The sequence below is a fragment of the Ictalurus punctatus genome, chromosome 9 (assembly GCF_001660625.3).
Source record: "Ictalurus punctatus breed USDA103 chromosome 9, Coco_2.0, whole genome shotgun sequence".
NCBI lineage: Eukaryota > Metazoa > Chordata > Actinopteri > Siluriformes > Ictaluridae > Ictalurus > Ictalurus punctatus.
In genome coordinates, this window is record NC_030424.2 from 23,711,452 (window position 1) to 23,737,988 (window position 26,537).

Consider the following 26,537-nt stretch of genomic DNA (forward strand, 5'->3'; position numbering starts at 1 on the left):
AACAAAGTTGATATTTGGTGTGACGACCCTTTGCTTTAAAAAAAAAAAAAAAAAAAGTAGTCTCGGGTACGATTAGTGCAGTTTTATAAGGAGATGAGCTGTAAGTTTTATTGAGCAGCTTGCAGAACCAGCCACGGTTCTTCTCGAGACTTTGACGGTCACACTTGCTTCTTGTTTTTGCAGCAAAACCCAGCAGCCTTCATTGACTAGATTTTCATGGACAGCAGTAATCTAATTATTGACCTTATTCTGAGTAAGACAATACTGTGATTAAGGTGTTTACATGAGTCGCTTTTAGAATACTCCTTTCATGTTCCCGTTTTGCATGTTATAGAACATAGATCGATTAACTGCACACGTCATTACGTCACCGCGCCACGCCGTCCGACGTTCCCTCCAGAATATCACGTATTAACATACAGTTGGTCTTTGTTATGGTACCGTATACAGTTTTGGGTGTTTTTATTTTAAATTATTACGCAAGCTTCAAGTGCGGTTAATTATTTGTCATGCTATACGTGCACATAGATGACTGCTTGAAGCCGTGGGCTGCGTCCCAAACAACGTACTTACCTACTATATAGTTAGTTGAAATACATGTATCTCGCCTTCTATACAGTAGGTAAGTACGCGGTTTGGGACGCAGCCGTGCGCTCTTGTTTGCCATAAAACGGTTGAGCGCTGCCGTGTGTGAACGTGTCCTGTCGCAAAATGCGGTGAAAACTCCCACACGACGTTAATAGTGTGATTAAGATGTGTACATGTCTGTAATACACGTCGATAATGCGACTAAAACAGTATTTACTTCGAGTACGACTTTAATCGGTTTAAGGTATTCAATAATTGCTGTTTACATGCTAGTTTCTTAATCAGAGTATCGTCTTAATTGGGTTAATGTCGGATTATTGTCGTCCATGTAAATGTACTGACTGTGTTTTTTGTCTGAAAATTGTCTCTTACCACTTAATGCGCTGCTTTCTTTACTGACATACAAACATTTTTCAGTAACATTTAAATCTATGCTGGAAAACTAATGTTTGGGAATCTAACATGTTTTTGGTACTGACTCGATCATGTAGAAGTCAGAACATAAAAAAATCTATAACAAAGTTTGCACTAAAAATATAGGGTGCCTAAAACTTTTGCACAGTACTGTACATTCGAAAACATTATTGTTTTTTTGGCTTTAAACCAATAAACATTACAAGAAAGAAACCTGGATGTGTATCGGTCATTTGTAGGTAGCTAGGTTGAAAGTACATGCTTTTGAAAACAATAGGAAGAGGGTGATGGTAAAGGAGGACAAAATGGCAGCTTTTATAAATCAGAGGACTGGAATTGAAGAATATTTTAATCACCCAAAATTTAGGGGTGCACATCTTAACCAGAGAATAGCTGGCACAATAGCTATGTTTATTGCCAGGTCGACTCTGTGCACGGGGAAATTTACTGAAGTGGCTTTTTTTCTTTTCTTCTTCATATTAGATCCACAAACAAGTAGACCCTATTGATAGTACCCCAATATTTCCCTAATTTACTCACCTGCCAATTCCCACCCAGCTCTTCTTATCATACAGCTACAAACTGTGGAGCGTGAAAGCTAACGCATGCTTCCTCTGAGACATGTGAAGCCAGCGAACCGTATCTTTTCACACTGCTGCAGCGTAACATACTTGTAGCAAAGCGCTATCCGCCCTCTTCCGCATACAAGAGCTTAAAGTCAATCATGATTGGCTAGTGCCACTGACTGTGATTGACAGGGGAGAGAGTGAGTATCCCTCCAGATGGTGTTTTATGTCCAGATGGCTGTGGCATCGTGGGGATTTAAACTCTCGATCTTTCGATAACAGTGCGAACGATTTAAAAAATAAATAAATAAATAAATAAAAATAAAAAAAGCAATTTTAGGAAAATTATTCCCTGTTTATTTTACCACAATAAAATAAAAGGAAAAATTAATTTGACTAATTATTATTATTAACCCCCGAGACATGCAGATTGATGTACCTCGGATGTTTAAAGTATTCGCACAACGCATATTCAGATGCGACTTCGTTACTTCTTGTTCGAATTTACCTCATTCCTCATCTATTAGAACACTGTCGTAATATTGGTGGTTTTGTGGGTACACCCAACTGACACTTTCTTGCAACACACACCGGATGCCGTGTGACAGATTCAGCAGATTTCTCTCTGTACATTTCTCTGTACTGTGCGTAAAATCAGCATCATACTAAGCTAACTGGTTCATTTAGGCACGACAGTTGACCTTCGTTATAATACGTAAAATACAAACCACAGACAAACGATTCAGCATAAACTGGTGATTACACTGTTTGGAGGTTAAATTATTAACAATAATAATTATACATACAATAAATCAAGTTGTGTAGTGAATTAGTCAGTGACCAGACCTAGAAAACAGATTTCCTGTTCTGGTTGAATAAACCTCATATTTCCCACAACTGTTATAACACATGATGTGTCCTTTATTGCATAAGGAATAAAACACATCACAGCATGCTGTTATAGGAAAATAATTGGTGACAGGGTTGTGTGATGTGGTCTGATGTGAAACGGAGTTACTATCACCACTACGCTTTTTCATTTCCAATAAGCACGACCCACAGTGTTTGATTCCTCTGATACAACAGCAATTTGCTAACGATTACAATTGTAACTCCTTTCTTCATGGTGTTGCCATATGGCAACAACTCATTTACTTCCAATTTTTGATAAGCAATAATACACAACCATTATTTTTCTTTGTACCTGGGAAAAGAGGGCTTTAACACTGATAAAACAAGAAAATGCCATGTCACATGACCAGGAAGTGCTGTTTGGACCTCCTTTTCTGCAATCACATGGCATGGTGAAGGTCATCATCAGTGGGCCCTGATGAATTGAGTTTTTAGGCAAAAATACTTAAAGGAAAAAAATTAAACACTAAATGAGAAGTTAAAATGTATTTTTTGTCATTTAAACAAATTTATATATTTTCAGTGTTCTGTTAAATGGTAAAATGCAATTGTTGCCATATGGCAACGACATGGGATAACGGAATTGCAGTATGTGCATTCATGAATTGAAACAGGCGTACATAGCATAAAAAAGACACTAGGCTTCTCTAATAACATATTTACATTTTTTCCACATTCAAAGTAAGAAAAACTGTTGTAGCACAAGCACAGAAAATGCCCATTTCCACCATCAGGGCAATGATTAAGAACTTCCAGCCAACTGGAAATGTTATGAATCAACCTGGAATTGGACGTGTGTCTATATCGTCTCAACGCTGTGAAGAGCATGGTTCGAGTAGCCAAAAAATCTCCAAGGATCACAGCTGGAGAATTGCAGAAGTTAGTTGCGTCTTGGGGTCAGAAAGTCTCCAAAACTACAATCCGAAGTCACTTACATCACCACAAGTTGTTTGGAAGGGTTTCAGAAAAAAGCCTCTACTCTCATCCAAAAACAAACTCAAGTGTCTTCAGTTTGCCAGACACTACTGGAACTTCAAATGGGATCGGGTTCTATGGTCAGATGAAACAAAAATAGAGCTTTTTATCAATAAACACCAGAGGTGGTTTTGGTGCACACAGAGAGGTAGCCATATGGAAAAGTACCTCATGCCCACGGTTAAATATGGTGGTGGCTCTTTAATGTTTTGGGACTGTTTTTCTGCCAGAGGACCTGGACATTTTTTTAGGACACATAGCATCATGGATTCTATCAAATATCAAGATATTAAATGGAAACCTGACTGCCTCTGCCAGAACGCTTCAAATGGGCCGTGCTTGGATCTTCCAGCAGGACAATGATCCAAAACATACATCAAAATCAATACAAAAATGGCTTACTGACCACAAAATCAAGGTTCTACCATGGCCATCCCAGTCCCCTGACCTGAACCAGTAAACCTCGATAGTAAACCTGTGATGATCAGTAAAACTGAAGAGGAGAGACCACCAGGGTGAACCTCGAAATTTGAAGGATCTGGAGAGATTCTGTATGGAGGAATGGTCTCAGATCCCTTGCCATGTATTCTCCAACCTCATCAGGCATTAAGGAGAAGACTCAGAGGGAGGTAGCACGAAGTATTGACTAAAATGGTGCCAATAATTGTTGCACACCTATATTTAACAAAAATTCTTTTCTTGGATAAACCCGTGTTGCAATTGTTTGATATCCAGAGAATTTTTGCGATTTTTTAAATTAATTATTTATTTTTTTTTTTACAAAAGATAAACAATAAAGACAATTTTTCTCAGCCTTCTTTGCTCGTATTTACCGAGGGTGCACTGTAGAAACTTCACTATATAACCTTGACTTGTGCATTACATTAACCACTCCTTTCAGAAACCTTTCACTTTAATGCAGGTTACAGACTTCTCAAACGATTACCTGCGCAAATGAGCTGTCAAATCATCTGGTACATACTTTCAAATGAGGATTAATCATTAATCATTAACCATCAATAGACACCATTATGTACAGGAAACAGAAGCAGGATGGGATATACCAGTATTTTCACCCAAATAGCTTGTCTACCAGCAGTTCTATCCACTAGCTACAGTCAACCAATTTGACCCTTTTATTTATTTATTTATTTATTTCCTACAAATGATTTGTGAAAATGACATTTTATTTCGACCCTCAGGGCCAGCATGTATAATTTAGCAGTCTAAACAGCTGCATAACTGTTTATCAGAGCGACAGTCTTAGCTGGTCTATTTAGCGCTTCATTACAAATGCCTTAAAACACCAATTATCTTGATATTTTTCCCTTTTTTTAGTCTATGCATGCTAAATAAATCAGCAGCACTGAAACACTTTGAATATTATGAAAAGCTCTTGCTCACAAAGTTTATAACCAAGTAACTTATAACCCCAACTTCCATCAATCCAGATCCAATTCAAAAGACGCTTTCTCTTTTTTTTTTAATCGACGTCTGATAAAGACAAAGACAGCCGTTCTGGCCGAGAGTGCAGAGAGGTGAAACACACAAATCTTTGCAGAGGGAACCTGCAATTACTTTATACCTCTTAAGATTCCTGAGCCTTTAGTAAGTGTTTACTGTTGCAGGGCACAATCAGGCTGCAAATTACAACTACTGGCACAAGCATCAAATGCCACGCAGTCACGCACAGGGCAGGGAAGTGTCCGTGCCCTCTGCTCTGAACCCGACTGGGCACGGTATGCTACTTCACGTGAGCTTGTCGTGATCCGAGCTCAAAACGTGGCGTGCATGTGAGCAGTATTACGTGAACAGAAACCTGTTTGTTCCGGTTTGATTGGAAAATACTTTGTGAAGAACATGGAGATCTGCTGCATATGAACTAAGAGACGGTAATTCTCTTTTAGTTCGGTTGTAAGGACATGGTATTACTAGTGTGATTTATTTATTTATTTTGGGTCTCGCAGTCATGGTTGATTCACTATGATTCATGAGATTATTTACAGTAATGCTCAGTGTATCAAAGTGTTAATTCTGCATAAATGCCACTGAGTCATCTACGGCCTTTGTGAAAGCAATTAGTAATATACTCCCAATAATCTCTTCGTCCAACGAGGAGCAGAAAGACTACTGAACTTAAATATTCAATCCAAGCAGTTTAATTCTATTAACATAGAACCTTTTGCCACAACGAAATTTGACAAAAATCCAGAAATTGTGAGGAACTGCACGCAAGTCATTAAATTACATACGTATACAGAGAGAAAAGTAGGAAAGGTAAAAGACCGAGTATGAAATAAAGTTCTGCAAATACTGCACAAGGAAGAATGACGTATAAAATAAGACACAGGGATCAACCTTTACATCATCTGTAGGAGCACAACGTTGTAATGTTGCTAGTGTGATTGTTTCTGTGATTGAAGATCATCGGTCTTATGATGTGTATGATCACATACACAGTGTGGCTTAGTGCATCAAACTATTACATTTGCACGCAAGATATGATGGTCTCGTAAATCCAATTAGTACAATAATAAATTAATGATGAGAAATGATAAATATTCAGCTTAATTCAATTTCATTAGTATGGTGCTTTTGGTCACAAGGCAGCTTTACTGAAATCTGGATGTAGATCTATATCCCTAATGAGCAAAGCCAAAGGCGGGAGTGACAACAACGGAAAGAAAAAGAAAAAAAAAAAAGGGGGAAAAACCCTTCTGAGACGTCATGAGGATGAAACGTTGAGGGGAATCAGACTCAAAAGGGAATCCTCTTCTGGACAATAATAATGATAATGATAATGATAATAATAATAATAATAATAATAATAATGCACCACCACCACCACCATCATGTAATTTATATAGTGCATTTTGGAAACCCTAGGTCGCTGTACAATTTTGGAAAATAAACAAAAAAAAAAAAAAACGGCAACAAAACAATGAATAAACAAGTGGAAATTGATGCCAGTGGCATGGACAGGAATGTTTCTTCCATCAAGAAGTCTAATCCTTCTTGCTACTAATTGGTACGCCTGAAATTCCCTTAAAATATACCTGAAACAGGAAGGAAGCTTTTGAAGAAAAACTATTTCCCTACATTTGACCTTGTTGTGTGACCTTGAAATCTTATCAGTTCATCTGCTGGTTACAATGATAAATCCACAAACAAACTACAAATCTTCAACCACTCGTTCATGACATAAGGTACTAACGAGAATCTCCTATGGACGCACGGACATGGAAAATCTTACACAGCCGGGAAATGGGCCTTGAGTTCCCGAACATGAACGTGCAAGTAATATCTCTGTACGGCAAACAGGGAGGAAGCTATCGAAGCTATAGGTTTTAGACCTTTGACCTTGCTATGACCACGACCCTGTTTGGATCAATTCCAAAATCGAATCAATTCAATCTGACACAACGAGAATCTCAGACAGATGTGTGGACAATCCGAAAACAAACAAACAAAAAAAGTAACACAAAGGCTGACATGCTGGTTATCCGAGTCTTTCAGTAGTTGCCGTGATCTAATTTCTGTGCCGTTGCTGATCACAGTTCCACCGAAGGCCTACGCTGGCATGGCCCACACGGCCTGCACGTCCCACACGGCCACAGCACCACCGGACAAAGCCGGCCTGAACGTCATGCCTTTGAGCTGCACAGAGGACTAAGCAGCCCAGAGCGAGCACGTGGACACGATCAATGCCGGGGGAAATCCTCAGACCGAGCCTGGGTCTGGAGCTGGGCCAGCACTGGCAACCAGCGGACGAATCTGACAAACAACTAAAAATATTAAAACCATGAAACAGAACTCAGATGCAAAAACAAACATCAAATACAACCTACAAACTCATGAAGTAAAAAAAAATAATCATAAAGATAAATATATAAAGAAGGAAAATGCTCACGGGCACTAAACATGTGTACAATATATAAATAAATAAGATACTGTAATTAACGTAGTATTGCTAGTGTGATTTTTTTCTGTTTTGGTATTGGAGCTGAGTCGTATGATTGATTCGTGATTCATATTTAAATCATATAAACGCAGGTGAGTAATGAATCATTTGAAGTTGAATAATCTGGCATTGAATGCATCAATTGTATAATTTTGGACGGCTAATTATATATTTAAAGGTCAAGGTCACAGTCACAGTCGACTAGGTCGTAATCGCAGTCTTTTAGCCAACACTTCAGTCATATCCAGCTATATTTGGCAGTGGTGGATCAGTGGTTAAAGGCTCTGGGTTACTGATCAGAAGGTCAGAAGTTCAAGCCCCAGCACTGCTAAGATACCACTGTTGGGCCCTTGAGCAAGGCCCTTAACCCTCAACTGCTCAGATGTATAAATGAGATAAATGTAAGTCGCTCTGGATAAGGGCGTCTGCCAAAATGCCATAAATGTAAATGTAATGTAAATGTATGTATGTGTGCACAGCTTGGGAAGAGGGTGTGTCCTATGTACACGCATGACTATTTGTCATAACTTGTGCACTTTCTTGGAGAACACGGAGACAAAATGGAGGACTAACGACTTTGCTAATAAATCGACAGTCTACACTGTGTCCTCGATAGCAAGGAATTTCAAGAACCTTCCGAAGGCAAACTGGGAAGGACTAAGAAGAAGAATTCACTCAGAAAGATGTTTTGGGAAGCCATTGGGAAAAAACAGCACTCTGGAGAAAACGGGGGTGTAAAAGTAGACGTGCTTGCTGTTGGCGTTCGTTTAACGCCGTGCCACTCAAATCCATCAACGCTGCTCCCAAGACATTACTGTTCTACTTAACACGCTGTCATTCAGAAGCACCGAGCCTGCACTGTAACACGTAAAGTCTAAAAGAAAAGAGCGGTCTCACCCAAAAATGGCAGAACAACCACTTTCAAAAGATTTAAAAACGTAAGAAGATGGGGCGACTTGTCTTGGTATAATGTAGTATTAAGGCTTAAAAGTTAAGAGATATCTGCTTCAGGATATAATGAAACAGGAAGTAGAAACTGCTTCGTAGAGAAAGGGTGAAGTGAGAGCAGATAAAGCTCCTTCATACAGGGGGGGGTAAAAAAAAAAAAAACAACAACAACAAACAAGCAGCATGAAGCCCAGCATGACTGCAGGAGGAAAGTGAACTGCGGATGTTTAAGGGGCTTTGTGTCACTCTGCTTTCGTCTATAATCCAGCAAGGATTGCGAGAGGTGTGTGTGCTTGTTGTTCTTTTTTTGTTTTTTTTTTTAAAGCTCTGAAGCAACAAAGAATCTTTTCTTAGTTCACCACTCGCAGCATGTGAGCTATGCCTCTTTAACCTGATCTTTAGGGAGAAAGAAGGCGTTCAAACATCTGACACAAAGAAAGAACTCAAGTATGTGAGAATATGTGTATAAGGGGGCGTGTTTGCTGGAAGTCGGTGCTCGTTTAACACCTTGTCACTCACATCCATCAGCACTGCTCCGAACACAATGTTCAACTTAAAGGTGCAGTCAGTGATTTTTTTTTTGTTGAGGTTAGCTGAAGCTATGTGTACTGAATCTGTACGTAAACGTTAAACAAACATCGTCTCTCCCTTCAGCGCGCCCTGCAAAAACCACACCCCAAAGCACAACAACACACAATTAGAACACTATTTCTGAACTGGTGTCTGTCAGGTCAGTAAACATCTCCGTGTCCTGATGGTCCACATCTTTTGCTTTCTTTCCGGCTACAGATCCTGGACCATGACAGAAACCCAGCGGATGTTTGATGGAAGCTTCCGGAGTGTAAGAACTTCAAACAAACGCTACGTTATTATGTGTTCTAAAATTGCTGACCACACCTTTAATCATTTAACTGCCATGAATGCCTTAATGTCACTCATCATGCTTCCTAAAGTCCTAAATACAGATAAGGACGAAACAAAACAGCGTCTAGTACAGACAGGCGGTCATGTGCTTAAGGCAAAGCTTCAATTTGCCCAAGAATGCACAAGAACAGCGTGACTATATATCGTTTTCACCCACTCGTTCAGTGTGCACGTTCTATTGGATAAAAGTATTTTAAAAATGCTCCTATGTTGCGCCAATGGATTAAAGCTATTCTTGATGGTGTGTTGGCCTTTCTGTACCACTGATGACTCCGCCCCTTTATCTACGTATATATACAGTGCAGCGGGTGGTGAACTGTGAAGTGCAAAGAGTGTTACGCATGTCACTTGTCATCCGGGTGTTTACAGCATCTCGCTGTGTAAACACACTACAAGCTTCTTATAACTTCTACTAAAAATGCTCATTATACCTTTAAAGGAAGTCGTAATTGGTTTAAATCACTGTAAATGTAAAAAGTACGGGCACACATACATAACGTGTGAAGAATCAGGAGTCGGGATGCTATAAACAGAACTCTGTTTTCCCCAAACATGACCTTTGCTGAATAAATGTATTGACTAGTGGGTTGGACTCTAGCTCAAATGCTGCTCACACACAAGTCAGAAAGAAGAGGACCAGGGACCAAATGGATCAACGTCCTTACCGTAATAGATACTGTTGAAAAAACATTCACCAGAAGCTGAAATTCCAGCTGTTTTCCTGTCTGATGGGACTATATACACGAACCAGCACATGAGTTACATGAAACTTATATATATATATAGGCATTAAAAAGAGAACACTAATACAGTAAACCAGCGAGAACATGCTTATTAATATGATCCAGAACCAGATCGAGAAAACAAATGATTCATTCCTTAATTCTTTAATTGTCAGTCCTTTAATGGACACGCCAATGCTTATTCCAGTTTAAAACGCCCTCGGCTGCCTGAACCGTCGCCAAAGACACTGATTATGAACTCCGACCCTGCGGGGCTTAAAGATATTTTATCTTCTGTTGCTCATTTTGCCATGCTTTACTGGAAAAGAGTTTCCCCCTCGCCTTATTTGGCATGTTAGATAGTAATTCAAATGAAAACTTTCACTGACAACCTAAATAGTAACTTTAAGCCCAAAAAAGGCTTAAAGTCTAGGTATCTCGTTGTGTTCTGTAGTCGTGTGGTTATGGCTGTAGTGTTTGTAGTGTTAACTGCCTGAATGTCCAGCAAAAACACCTTCAGTGAACCAGAATGAGGAGAAAATGGGCAGAAATAAACGAAAGGACATAAATAGCCAAGAGAGGCTTTGGGACAAATGAGTGTTAATTTGAGAGGCTAAGGCAGAGCCCAAGGACTTCCATCTGTAGAGTTTAAATGAGTTAAAAACCAAAAGGGCAAAAGAACTGGAAAGAAATAATGAGATCAATCCTAATTAGACATCAGTGCCGTAGTCCCTTATTTGTGCTAAAGGAGAAAGGGGAGGATGAGAGCTATGTGGCTTCCCCAAGGCTGGACATTAGTTATGGGTTTGGGATAAACACACACACACACACACACACACACACACACACACACACACACACACACACAACCATTTATTCACTTAAGACTATTTAGGAGAGAGTACAAGACTAAGAACAGCGATGATTAAACAAGGACAAGCTTTCCATTTAAAACTTCCATAATAAACTGATTCAGGGAATGTGACATTTCAGTTCAGTTAACGACCTTACAAAATTATTTCCATGGCTCTGGGACAATCCTGATCAACATTAAACGAAGACACGGAAGCCCAAAAACATCCATACAACACTGGCTTGCTAGCTAACTTACAGTAAATGAAATTTACACACGCCTTGCAGAATCCGCAAAAAGTTAATCATTAAAAAAAAACAACAAACAAACAAACAAAAAAACAGGGATCCTTAAAATTGCATTTTGTTGTTTATTTAGTCCTGCCCTTAATAAGCCATTTCACATAACAGATGTTTACACATAATCCACAAGACACAATAATGACTGAATGTCCCCAAATGAACCAGTTCAAAAGTTTACATACAGTACGCTTGATTCTTAATACTGTGTGTCGTTACCTGGATGATCAAGGGCGGTTTTTATGTTTTGTGAAAGACTATATGATGTTGAGATCCATCTTTTCACACTGAGGACAAGTGACTCGTACACGACTCGTACAAGGGACTCGTACACGACTATTACATAAGGTGCAAACATTCACTGATGCCCAAGAAGGCAACACGATGCATTAAGAGCCAGGGGGGTGTAAACTTTTGAACAAGATGATTGGTGTAAATTATTATTTTGTTTAAAGAGCTTAATTTTTTTTTCATTTAGTACTGTCCTTCAGAAGCTACATAAGATATTTCTCAGAAGACAAAATAATAACAATTTACACACGATCATCCTGATCAAAAGTTTACACCCCCCTGGCTCTTAATGCATTCTTGAGTTGCCTTCTTGAGCTTCAGTGAATGTTTGCACCTTATGTAATAGTTGTGTACGAGTCCCTCAGGCTGGTGTACTAAATTGGCTGGCGTTAGTCCGATTACAAGACAAATCACAGTTTTATAATAACATGCTCATTCTAATGCGTCATTGTTTGTACAGTACAACTTACACACGGAGTTGTATGGTGGACACGCCACATAAAAGGACTAAAAAACAAAAAGGTGTAATTGTTTTCTGTGAGGAGACATTTATTTGACTTTTTTTTTTTTAAAGGAGTCTCCAGTGTCAGTGCTTTGTCATAGAGGTAAATCTGCGTCTTTACGTTTTCTAATAAAGTCTGAAGGCTTTGCACTTTTTCGTTAACGTGAAGTTGAAACTTACATTTTTTTCTCTTATTAACTTCGAGGGAGAAACTCGAGAGAGAACTGTTTATAGCTGCATTAACAAAGGTCATAACAGGAACTAACTTCACAAGTTTCAAGTTTCACAACATTACATGTAACTATAAATGGATTTCAAAAAGTACATACTGTTATCCTTTAAGTAAACATAAAAAATTGTAATCGTTGGCAAAAAAACAAAAAACAAAACAAAACAAAACAAAAACAACATTTGCATGGAAACAGTAGCTCTGCTTCTGACTGGATTGCATCACAAAACCACATGGTTGATTATTTTCCAACAATAGCATGCCCCGTCATGTTTTATTCCTCACTCAATCTTCAACCTATCAAACAATTCTAATCCATATCGATTCTTTTTCAAGGTTTGAAATTTCAAATAAGGGTACAAGTCCCACAGACGTTCACCCGTCAGTTCCCGGTACTGAACCGTACTTGAAGTACAGTGTGTTTAACCTGTCTGAAGCGATAGCAAGCAGGAGGCAGACGCTGCGGTCGTTGCTGCTGCTGCCCTTTGAGAGAGACGCAGGTCTGTGCTAACAGCCCATGATGCTCCACTGGAGTGAGAGCGATTAAAGTGGGTCACGAGCACCGTGACTTTTGTGGCACGGACCACAGGATGACATTTCGATCCGAGCAGGAGCTCTGAATTACACTAAAGCACTAGAGCATGGAACAGATTTCGAAGCAGACTGCAGCGTGGAAGACCTGATAGCTTCTTCTGTCTGTGATCACGCTGTGTGAAATGTGCTCTTGCGGGAGTTCGGATAGCGCTTGGGCAAAGTAGTTTTCGTCAGAATTATATTTAGATTAGGAACTGTGATAGAAAAAAATGATTTCTAAATGATGGCGTATTTATGTATGTATTTACATACAAGATCTAGAGGCACGTCTAATCAGAAGTTCATTCTCTGAAAGAAAAAAAAAGAAAAATGACTGAAAGGTAAATGGTCTAATAGGCGTGTTAAGCCTTATGAGTTGTAGGAGTGAGTCTCTGACAAATTTCTTCATTCCAACAGAAGAAGAAACTGCTTACGCCGGATACTATAATATCCTCGTACCATTGTCCTTTTCACTCTCTGTGGATCTTGACTAGCAGTAGCTACACTCGTGTGACAGGCCGCATTCTCCCTGGAGGTCATGAGCCCATTCGAGAAGGTAAACATGTCCAGGCCGGTGAGCTAAAACCAGTGAGATGGCACACTGCGGGCAACGATCGCAGTGCATGACACCGTTCCTCCAAGCCTGGTCATGACCTTGCCTGGCTACTGCGAGGGCTGGAAGACAAACACAAACACACAAACCTGGGCCGAGTCAAAAGGAATACAAGCTTGAGCTGACCATCCATGTATTAGAACATTAGTCAGTAGTTAGCGAGGGTTTCGTTTCTGCCCTTAATATAGCGGCGAAACTAGAATGGGCCGTTATAGTGATTATCTGAGCCCTACCCTACTCACTTTCATCATCTACTTTGGGGTAGACTAATGCAGCAGCGGGTAATGACCACAGATTTTGATGCGGAAGGACGTCATTAATAATACATAGCGTCAAACTAAATTAAGTTGACAGGCTACTATCCATCCACCCATTCATCTGTTTTCCAGACCTCTTACCATACACATGGTTGCGAGGGAGCCGGGAGCCTGGACGGGGTGCCAACCCATCACCGGGCACAATCGCACACAATTTGGAAATGCCAATGAAAGTGGTGTAGCGTGAACTTAGCCTTGGTGGTTAGCACGTTTGCCTAGGCACCTCTGGGGTTGGGGGTTTGACTCCTGCTTCAGGGGTTTCCTCTGGGTACTCTGGTTTCCTCCCCAGTCCACATATTCATTTCTTTCATTAGAAAACTAACATCTGATTTACAAAATTTGCTCTCTCATTGGTTGTAGCTCGTCGTCGCAAGCCCTGCCACTGACGAGGCTTTTCACACTGCAGGATGTGGAGTCGCCTGAAAACTCCAGATATTTATCATGCCAAATATCAGTGTTGTTATTGAGTAACTCACGTTGTCGAGTAGTTCACACATGATGATTGACTGCCGATTGGCGAGCGCCGATTGCTCGCAGAGTTGCCTCTGAACAAAGGGTTTTTGTTGGCAAGCTCAGCGACTTGCAAATCGGGCTTAAAATCGTGTAGAGTGAACTAGGCTGACGCCACCGCGACCCCAATATAGGCTACTAATGAGAGAATTTCTAGCGTAACCATGTAATAGGCAGTATAGAGTCGATAAAATTTCCGACACAGCTACATCTCAAAAACCACACAAAAGACCTAAAACTAAATTAAAGCCGATTCTGTGAAACTGATATTCAAGTCTTTGTTTTCTCTGAACAGTTGGCGTTTAAATGAGAAATGCCACACTGTTCTTGCTCTGCTTGAAAACTGGAGCTGGGGATATCACGGCCCTGACCCCTCACTGCTCTGTATCCCCGTCTGCCCTCGGCTTGCCTTATATAGTCACAGCCGCCTCTTCTTGTTTACTCACGCTGTCCGTTGATTGGCTGCTTCCCTGATTGTTCCCACCTGCTCTTCTTTTTTCTCCCCACTTTGTGTGTTTATTCGAACCTCTGTGTTTCTGTGTGCGGTTGCACAATCGTGCTTGTTTGTCTGCATTGCTAAGCTGTGTTTTTAAAGTCTTCCTTCCGGGTTCGTAATGTACACCTCTGCCCAGTGTACTGACCACAATTATGCCAATACAGCCTTAATAAACGTGCGACGTTTACGCGCTTGCGTCATGCACCTCGCAAAGCGCCTCTGACACGAGCCACTGGAGAATATATACAGCATATTCAACAGCGCGTCACAAAATATTGGTTGAAGAAAATAAAGAACTTGAGGTATTTATAATTATAAACATATACGTGCTTTATACACACACACACACACACACATATATATATACACATATATATGTATGTGTGTGTGTGTGTGTGTGTATATATATATATATATATATATATATATATATATATATATACACACACACACACACACACACACACACATATATATATATATATATATATATATATATATATATATATATATATATATATATATATATATATATATACACACACACATATATAAGGGGAATAAGATGCGTCAGTCTTCTTTAAGCTGCATCCGCTGAAACTGAGGTGAGAAAACATTAAAGAACACATATCTTAATGTGCTCGGGCTTATGTGTGGTTTCTGCATGCACGCACACACAGCTCAATTAGCACGATGAGCTGCGCAGACATGAATGTGCGACGGCGATGACGGAAGGTCTCGTATGAGTGAGTCAAAAAGGAAGAGCACTAGTGTTGTGCATAAAACATCTGGCACACAGTTCCTCTGTCCCTGTCTACTAGAGAGAACACTTTTCTCTTCTAAAAACGATAATGGAACCTTGATACTCAAACCAATATATATAAATATATATAAAAAGATAATTTTTAACTGAAGGATTTCATGCAAGATGATGTTACCATACAGCCAGTCCGTACAGGATTTCACAGAGTTTTTCTGAGATGCTTGATTCTGCTTTTTTTGTGCTTTTTCTTTTGTGGAAAACTGCTTGAATTGGCGAAATTGCAATTGCACGAAATTGTTTTGCGCGGTCTTTCGCAGTGGTGTTTGTTGGTAAATGAGACCTTTGAGCTGTACTCGTGAATTCGAAGAGGGCTTGGGCTGAACGTGCGTCGTGATGACGTCACACGACGCGTCTCGGCCCAAATCTGCGGACAATCTGTGATAATTCTGAAAAATTGCGAGCTCCTCAAAAGATTGCGGAGTTTGCGCGATTTTGCGTTCGTTTCCACGACTGCAAGAATCGCGAAATCCTGGAGGGACTGTACAGGATCGATATACACTACCGGCCAAAAGTTTGTGGACACTCGACTGAAATGTTTCTCATGATCTTTAAAAAGCTTTTGATCTGAAGGTGTATAATTAAATGCTTGAAATGGGTGTTGTATAATTGTATTTACAAAAATATATATATATTTTTTAAACGGGACGACTCGGAGCAAAATATTCCGAAAAGCAGCCACTAAGTGTGCAGCGTAGGTGGGAACTCCTTTAATGCTCTTTAAAAAGCATCTCAGGGAAATTCCTCAAGAAATCGGTCGAGAAAATGTCGAATACATTTCTAAGAGGAAGGGGGTCAACTTTGAAGATGCTAAAATATTCAATTATTTTGATTTATTTTGGATTTTTTTATTACAATATAGTTCACAGTTTCATTTGTGTTACTCCAGAGTTTTGATGACTTTATTATTATTATTCTAAAATGTGGGAAATTTTTAAAAATAAAAATAAAGAATAAATGTGTCTAAACTTTTGACAGGTAGTACATCTTTTTTTAAATCAAATAAACAATAAACAAACAAAGAAATAAATAAACACAGCAACTCCAGTATAACTGAGTTATAATATAGATAACATTCTTCATTCATGCCAAATATAACTAATATAAATAATAACAAATCACTATAAGTATCATTATAAGTAAAATAAATCAAATGTCCAATCCTTTGGATTTAGGTAACCTCCATTTCACATTCCTACAGGCAGATATTGCGAAAATGGAACTTAAGGGTTTGTGTGTTTGTGGCCAGAACTGTCCAAAACTCCCTCTGACATGGTCACACAGCTGGATTGAGCTCAAATCAGTCAGTGTCTGTGCTCAGAGATACAACATGAACCTGGTGACAGTGATGACGGATGCCGCTTTCCGTATGTTTATCATCATTTCAGCTCTCTTGGGGAGGACACAAAGCCAAGGCCACAGAGCAAAAGCCTCCTGGGGCCATATGAGCTCTCACACACATACACTGAAGGAAAGCGAGCAAAGGGAGGGGAAGAGAAATGGCCACAGGGTGAGAGCGAGGGGGGTGGAAGAGGGAGAGAGAGAGAGAGAGAGAGAGAGAGAGAGAGAGAGAGAGAGAGAGAGAGAGAGAGAGAGAGAGAGAGAGATAATGCCTCGAGTTATAGAGCAGCTCAGAGCTGATAGGAACGGACGTGCTGCTGATTAGTCAACTCACAGCCACAGCAACAACTGTGCGCGCATACACACACACACACACACACACACACACACACACACACACACACACAATGTTTTACTCTTCATATTAGGGGTGTATAGCTCTCCTTCTGCACATCATAATAAAAATAAGTACACATGTAAAATGTAAATCTATGGTAGGATATTAGAGCAGTTTTACAGGTGATTTGATGAGGTGCGATTGAATTGAAGAGAAAAGTGGGAGTGGGACATAAAAGGAAAAGGATGGGCATAGAGATCATGTCTGTTCCATTGGGGTTCACATAACCAGAAGCCCCCTTCTCTGGGACTGACCCCAAGGCCACGTCATTTTCATTCTGAATGTGAAACCCAGAGGCCACACCCCCTGTATTGTGATTGTTAAAGCTAGAGGCCACACCTCCTTTCCTGGGTGTTGTGGTGTGGAGAGAAAAAAAAAGAAAAGAAAAAAAACCTCTTTTGCTGTGACTGACAGGCACAGAGGCCACACCTCCTTCACTTACATGAACAGGCACAGAAGCCACACCTCCTTCACTTACATGAACAGGCACAGGAACCACACCTCCTTCACTTACATGAACAGGCACAGGAACCACACTTCCTTCACTTACATGAACAGGCACAGAAGCCACACTTCCTTCACTTACATGAACAGGCACAGGAACCACACCTCCTTCACTTACATGAACAGGCACAGGAACCACACCTCCTTCACTTACATGAACAGGCACAGGAGCCCCACCTCCTTCACTTACAGGCACAGAAGCCACACCTTCTTTACTGACATGAACAGGTACAGAAATCACACCTCCTTCACTGACACGAACAGGCACAGAAGCCACACCTCCTTCACTTACATGAACAGGCAAAGGAGCCACACCCCCTTCACTTACATGAACAGGCACAGGAACCACACCTCCTTCACTTACATGAACAGGCACAGAAGCCACACCTACTTCACTTACATGAACAGGCACAGGAACCACACCTCCTTCACTTACATGAACAGGCACAGGAGCCACACCCCCTTCACTTACATGAACAGGCACAGGAGCCCCACCTCCTTCACTTACAGGCACAGAAGCCACACCTTCTTCACTGACATGAACAGGTACAGAAATCACACCTCCTTCACTGACACGAACAGGCACAGAAGCCACACCTCCTTCACTTACATGAACAGGCACAGGAGCCACACCTCCTTCACTTACAGGCACAGAAGCCACACCTTCTCCATTGACACGAACAGGTACAAAAGCCACACCTCCTTCAATTACAGGCACAGAAGCCACACCTTCTTCAATGACAGCCATAGACACCACTCCTCCTTCACTGACACGAACAGGCACAAAAGCTACACCTCTTTCATGGACAAGCACAGCGGCCAGACCTCCTTCATTGGCACTGACATCCACAGAGGCAACACCTCCTCCACTGACACACAAAAGCCACACCTCTTTCACTGCCACTGACATGCACAAAAGCCACACCTCCTACACTGGCACTGACAGGCCTGAAGGCCACGTCTTCTTCATTCTGAATGTCAAACTTCGCCTCCTATATTGCGACTGTTAAAAGCCAGAGCTCACACCTCATTTGCTGGGACTAACAAGAAAAAGCCTACAATTAAAAAAACAGCACAACAGTAAAAGAAAAGTACATGTGCTCTTGCACTTCACAAGTATGAAAATGCAAATGTTGATTCTGTACCCACTGCCTGCCAACTTTCTCCCAAAACACGCTGCTTTGAAATGGTGCCGCCTTTCAAATCTGTGAAACTTTGTACCCCTACTCAATATACCTCTATCCCTGCATGCTTGTTTGCATGTGTGTGTGCTCACACATATCTTTGTGTGTGTTTGCATGCCTTTATGCCTACCTTGAGGAGATAGATGGGTATGTTGCTGAAGTCCACCGGGAGTTTGAGCAGAAAGCGAGCAGAAAACTCGCCTGTCTGGAAAACACAGGCATAAAGTCCATCAACACACACATGAACATGCACACAGTGCAAAGCACACAGTGCTACTCGGTACAGGCGAGGAAAACAATGTGCTGAAGGTCAGAAGAGTGAACTGGAGAAAAAAATTAATAAAACAGCGCTGAAGTGGACATTTAGTCTGATTCTGATAAACATATCAGTGCGGTCATGACAGCTTTCGCCAGCCGATGTAGCCAATCATGGTACAGGGCTGGGGGACATCAGGATATAATATTGATACTGTAATATATCAAAATATCATTTTCTGACATTACTGTGAGCCGTTCTCGAACTTTTATTGCTCAAACAAATAGGTTTGCAGTATTATGTTTCTATAACTGCTTCATTTCTCATTTCCTCAATTTACATACACCTCCAAATGATCGTTTGATGTTGACCATCATGTTACATGCATTCTGACTTGCATCATCATAATATGCTCTTCTGCAATGTTTTGTAATAGCTGTCAGTTATCCCACAAACCACAGGTTTATTTGCCACATCCCTTTAGCGGCAATGAAGCAATGCATTCAAATACATACACACCCACACAGTACATTTCCCACATCTCAGTGCTTCAGGTGCTCTGTACACAATGCACACAAGAGTTTGAATTCTGCTGCATCACCTATCTACAGAATCCACTGATACAAATCTGATACAAATCTGATACGGTCTTTTACACTTCGATTTCTGTATATGTTTTTTCTTCTTCTTAAAAAATAAAACTCATTGCAACATACAAAGCAAAACACGAGACGACGAACAGATGATGTTGGAACAGCTGTACTTTTAGTAGTATTAAGAAGAATCACCCTAAAACCACGCACATGCTCACATTCCTGATTCTACCAAGACAGCATTGGCTGTGCTTTTTTTTTTTTTTTTTGGATGGATCTGTGCTGACTGATGCCGGAGAGCAAACAGTGATTTAATCACTTTCTAATTATCGAAAGCGTTAAAAGAATTCGTAAACTGTCCGAGTCGACATTTTGTCATACACATATGTAACTTTATGTAAGAAAACGAGGGTGCTGCATTTTTAAGCAGGAAAATCAAGATGACATGAGATTACTGAGAGATATGGAAATTGGGCGGGGCTTCCAGGAGTGCCAGTTATGCTGCATTTGAATAAAGGTCAACAACGGTAACACCTTTTCTGACCTCTGACTTGAAAACAAAGAAAGCGCCCTCCAAACTTGGAACTCCTACTCACGATGGTCTTCCTCAACTCAAATCAACATGGCTGCTCATAGCATCAGCAGTAATCAAAGTAGCACTTCTTACCATTACACGACTTAAACGAGCATTAAACTGCACCTATTATGGTTTTGAAACATGCCTACTTTCGTTTTAAAGGTCGCAAACAATAGATTTACATGCATTAAACTGCAGCATTACTTTTTCCCCTCAGTGTCACAAACGACTCGTTCAATGATCGTTCTAAAGGATTCATTCTAAACTCCTCCTTTCTGATTGGTCAGATGTCACAGTCTGTTGTGATTGGTTTACCGAAGTCAGTGTGTGTCTAAAAGATTCAGGCTGTTCTCGAGCAGCCGATGAAGACCAGAGGCGGGACTTTTTGTTACAAACCTACGTAGCTTAGTACAGGAAGTAAAGTCTGGAATCACTAACGACTCAGCTGTTCAGAATCACTTCCTTCTTTTGGGAGTCCATAACCCTGTTTGTTGTACGCTTTGATTTTTGAAATATTACAGACGTTTTTGCATTCACAAACAGCTCTATAATACACTACATGAAAGGTAATATCTGAAAAACCATAATAGGTGCACGTTAAATGAGCTGTGTATACAAGAATGTACATTAGATCAGTCAACATACAAACAACATACCCCACCCATCTTTCCCCCTTTTGAAGTGTTAAATCCATTACCCAGCTGTTCTTGCGTCCGGCGTAGATCTCCATGCTGCGGCCATAGTTGGGGTCCTCGAGCAGGCTGTCGTATTCAAAGAGCAGGCGTGAGCTGTCTCTCAGCCTCTGGCACTGGTACTGGTGGTACTGCTGCAGGAGTTCCTTCACCAGCTGCAGCAGGCACTCAGTGTCACCGGCATCCCAGGCCACCAGGTGCTAACACACCAACACACCAAATTAGCTTTCAGGATACTTCAATGCAGTCATGGTACAACACTGAAGTACTAGATGGAAAAGTACTATAGCATACAGTAAACAAGAGAGAACGAGTGCAACTGAACATCAACATCAGAGATGCTTAGCAAAGCAACAGACTAAATTTCAAATAAATTACATATGACTTATTTTAGAATATACAATGGCATATTGCTTTCTTGTACGTATATCCAACTTTGAAATTGATATGACAATAACAAAGTAGGGTTTGAATACTGTACGTCGAAGAAAACGTGCACTAGAGACCAAAGAGATGGTATACAACAACGGATTCCAGACCATAAAAGAATAATACAGCAGATATATGGGCCCCAACATTTACCTTTTTTTTCGGTTTTGCCATGCAACTCAAAAGGTTAATGTCATATCGATACCCTAAAGATATGAACTTCCTGAAAACATATACATTACAGCACAATGAAATTCGTCTCTTTGCATATCCCAGTTGGTCAGCCATCATACAGCGCTCCTGGAGCAGATAGGGTTAAGGGCCTCACTCAGGGGCCCAACAGTGGCAGCTTCAACCCCCCGACCTTCTGATCAGTAACACACTGTTGCGGGATACTGGGCAGTGGTAGCTCAGTGGTTAAGATGTTGGTCTAATGCTCACATGGTCATGAGTTCAAACCCCAGCACCACCAAGCTTGCCATTGCTGGGCCCTTGAATCTCAATTGCCCTCAATTGCTCAGATGTATGAACGAGATAAATGTAAGTCTCTTTGGATAAATACCGTAAATGGTGCTGTACTCTTGCTCAAATATGAACATCCTTTCAACACACTTGGTTGAAAAGTAATGATTTATAATCCCACTATTTGGTGTCATCCAGAAGAAGACGAGTTCCTCTACAGGTTTCTTCCTCATGACTTCTCGGGGAATTTTCACTTGCCACTCTTACCTCTGGCTTGCTCATTAGTGATCTAAATCGACATCTGGATTTCTGTAAAGCGGCACTGAAACGAGGTCTATTATTAAAATACAACTGAACTGAATTGAATTAAGGTAGCCTGGAAGAATTAGAAGTCTTATCACACCTAATAAAACCAGCTATTTAAATAAATGACACTGAAATTAAGGAGTCCGTACTTAAAAGTTTAGGTAGAGCTATGATATTATTTTGGAACAGAACCTAACCGGATGTTGATATTATTGGAAAAAAAAGTGATTCGATTTGTTCTTTGTTCGTTTTATAGATCACAGTAAGTCGTACTGTAATTCAAAAGCACATCAGCAAGTCTGTGAGATGTTACCTGACAACTTGTGGTTTGAGGTAGTTATTTACAGAAAAGGTTTGAGCTCCAGCAAAACATGTCTTGAGTGAAGGACTACATTTGGGGTAAGTTTAAAACAAGTCGTATCAAGCTCACTTCCTGGTCCATTGACCCATAATTACAATCTCCCATCATTCTCCTTAAGAGAAAATGGCTGTCCCACAGGATATCCAGTAGTTTCTTTCATCTCCCGACTCTTCATGTCTCGCTCTATTCACAAAGTATTGTGGAATTCAGCAATACTTCTGCCAAAGTGTTTTAACAATGTGGTCCAAAGGATAAGAAAAATAAGCTACTGAGATTACTGGCAAAAGAGGAAGGCGACTCATATGGAGGAGATAAGAACAACCTTGTTTCCATGCCAAATTCTCCACAATGGTTTGGAATGCAATAGTGCACCATTAATTAAGAACAAGGCATAAAAAATTATTTTTTAAAAACCAAAACAATAAACCCAGGATTGTTATTCTACGTTCTGGCATTAGGGTTGGGGACGTGTGTGGCAGCGACGAGAACTGAGTGGGTGTTTGCCAGAAACAGAGCTTTCAGAGAATGTGTGAGCGGAGAGCTCATTCTTGCCAGCACAGTCTGCTTCCCTCATTTTGCAGACCTCTCCTCCTACAGGCTGACCTAATTTGCATAAGTGATCCCTGATTTGCATGAGCTTTCCTGACGAGGAAACAGGTATGTAAATTCATCGCATGGGGCGAAACCCACCATCCTCTTCACTGGCCGGATTCTATAAAACGGTGCTCCAAATTCCCGAGGGGTAATTGCTCCCTGATGCGTGAAGGCTCACAAAACCTTTAAATAAATCGCAGTGACACCGAATCATACTTGGAAAGAAAGAGACAAGAAAATGATAAAAGGCAGAAAAAAGGGCTAATGATAATAGATTAGCACATAAGCATCTGCACAGACTAGTCGTCTAGTCAACTAATACATTGACTAGTTGTCACAGTTGTGATGTCACCTAGATGGGTGGTAGGAAAAAAAACAACAACCCAGAGAGGCAGATGGTAAAGAAAGCAGGCTAGATGTCACTATCCAATCCCACTTAGATAGTTTAGTCTATAGGCAACTCATGTCAGCTCACAGAGCTTAATGAAGAATCATTTTCAGACTCTAGTGAAGCCAGATTCGATCATGGAGGTTCAAATCCCTGGGTTTTTTCAACCTGGAAAAACCTCCCAGATGCTGCTGAAGACATAACATCCTCCATTCAAGGACGGCTGTGTTGATGGCAGGGTTTTCCCTATCTGAGAAATGCTTTGGTGTTTTGCCCAAGTGTTCTTGCGGAGCACCTTAACCTGAACCAACATTTAAAAAAAAGACATGACATATCTAAATGAACGTAAAAACAATTGTGAGTTCTATGCGCTGAAAAAAACAAAACAACAACAACAACAAAAAAAAAACCCAGAGGGATGGCTTGATCTCAAATGGAAAGGTAAGCTGGCAAGGTAATCAGTGTCCGAACGTACGTTTATGTAGTTGGCCTGGGTCAGATGCTCACCGCCAAGCTAATCAAACAGCTGATTGGATATTTCTCCGAACTCGGGAAGGTAGTTACAACCATGGACTCGGATAAGCAAGTTGCAAGCCATCGATAAGGTAAGCCTCGACGAAGAATAAATGATGTATAAACGTTTTTTTTTAGGGAGTAATTCATGTGGCTGTTAAGTATAGAGACAGTAAATAGAGAAAAGATACAAAATAATTGGTAACCTTGGTAATGGACATTACATAAAGATACCTCGACTGAGCTAACGTTAGTATCTAACATAACTCAGTAGCTAAACAAAGTTAGGCTGTGTTCACACGTGACAAGTTTTTCTGATGTAAACCGCTGGTCAAAGCATTTTTTCATTTCTACATGTGTGTGTATATTATATATATATATATATATATATATATATATATATATATAAAAGCTGTTCCATAATAGCGGTTAAGAAGAACTGAACGACAGTGAAGTGTTCAAAGAGAGGGCTGCCATTATTTGCAGTTAAATGGAATGGAAGAAATTCTCCGGGTCGTCTCTTTTATGTCTTTTGGTTGCATTTAATAAAATAATTCCATATGTATTTCAACATGTTTATTCTTCCTATGTGTACAAGTTAAGGTAATCCACATATATTTTGATTAAATCTCAAACATCTTATTTGGTGCAATGAATAGACTTTTGAACTTTCTTTCACACACACACATATATATACACTATATATATATATATATATATATATATATATATATATATATATATATATATATATATATATATATATATATATAAAATAATTTCACTGCTTAACCACCACCACCCCCCTGAACCCAGACAGCACTTAAGCCCTCTGAAGCCCTGGGGAAAACCCTGGATGGGCATGAGCTTCCATGCTGTGCGTGCTCAGTTACAGAATCAACAGTTCCAGCTGAGTGCAACTGAATACACATATTTATTATTTTGCACATTTATTGTTCTGATTTATTTACATTTACGGCATCTGGTAGACGCCCTTATTTATCTCATTCATACAACTGAGCAATTGAGGGTTAAGGGCCCAACAGTGGTAGCTCAGCTGGGGCTAGAACTCCAGATCAGCAACCCAGAGCCTTTTACCACTATTTTCAGCTGTGAACTGAAGTTGCATTGACACGGTCGTTGCTTTAGTTATGTAAACCCTAAAGTACACAGCCATCTGAATGATCATCAAAACGCATTGGTCACTAAGCGATTCGCTATAAATCAAACCCAGGCTTTAAACTAACATATTTGAACACCTAACACTGTTTTCAGAGTGTGAAATGACAGTGATACAGCTCTAAATTTCACTTTTTCAATGACTCAGTCTGTATCCAAGCTCTATTAAGCGGAGTTCGAGCAGACTGGACGTCCATTCAGGCTCACACTGAGTAACTTATTAAGCGCACAATCCAGAGTATGCGGCTGAAATTGAAGGATTTAATTGAAATGCCTGCAAAAGAATGTTGAGAGAGATGATGGAGGCTCAGTGGCATACAGAGCATAATGGTCAGAAACAGTCTGCTATAGGGAGAACCACAACAACAACAACAAAAACAACAACAACAACAAAATCCCTCTCATTAGGACACTTCAGCAATCCATTCACATGCAGGAAGACAAGAGTGCGGACAGAGATATGCACGCACACCTGAATTGTTTTGCCTCTAAGGCATTATTTTTAGAAGCTACAGCATTTGCAGGTTGAAGGTACTGTCCTCTATCTTTCCACTTAACAGCTAATCTGCTGTAAAGCAGTCGCTTCAGGGCGTAAAGCCTCCATTATTCCAGACATGATAATTCAGGAGAAAGATGGTGCCTGATGATAATGGAGAAGAATGCATGAGGCATTTTCTCTGTACAAATTCCAGCGATCTTTACAGCCAGACTTTGGGAATTTCCCCAAAACAGGTGTGTTTGGAGTTTTTTTGTTGTTTGTTTGCGGTTTTTTAAAAACTGTCTTGACCTCTTATTCATTGCATTCTGCCTTTTAGAGCGATATGATCATGATTCATGACTCTCATCCCTAACTCCACGATTACCCGGGAGAAGCAATGTTATTATCCATAATGAAATCATCAAGATTCCACGTGGGAGGAGCGGTCATGAGAAAGTTCAAGTCTCCGTATGAGAGGAGTTCTTTTCTGGACAGTGTCTTAAGATTTTAAAAAAAGAAGAAAAAAAAAGAGAAAAAAAACACACTTGATTGATTTCATTGATAAGACTTGCGGTCCATAATTACCAGTTTTGAAAGATGTACACTGAACAGTGCAGCTACGTTACTTAAACAGTCTAGCGCTCTTCAAAACAGGAGAGATGAAGTACAGATTCTGCACACATCTGTTCAAGTTCCTGTGAAACTAGCCAATCGTTGGCGTCTATGAGCTCAGGTATGCGGAAGAGGGCAGACGGCATTTTTTTTCTCTG

General features: G+C 40.3%; 1 protein-coding gene across 3 annotated transcripts in view; it reads right to left on the reverse strand.

Moving 5' to 3' along the window:
- Positions 1-26,537, reverse strand: part of babam2 (BRISC and BRCA1 A complex member 2) — a 90,373-nt gene that overhangs the window by 34,864 nt on the left and 28,972 nt on the right. For all 3 annotated transcript variants that reach the window (XM_017476532.2, XM_017476533.3, XM_053682449.1), the window contains exons 5-6: positions 21,063-21,257; positions 19,070-19,144 (exon numbers count right to left, since the gene is read on the reverse strand). In XM_017476532.2, the coding sequence (XP_017332021.1) occupies positions 19,070-19,144; positions 21,063-21,257 (270 nt within the window). The remainder of the gene's footprint in view (positions 1-19,069; positions 19,145-21,062; positions 21,258-26,537) is intronic.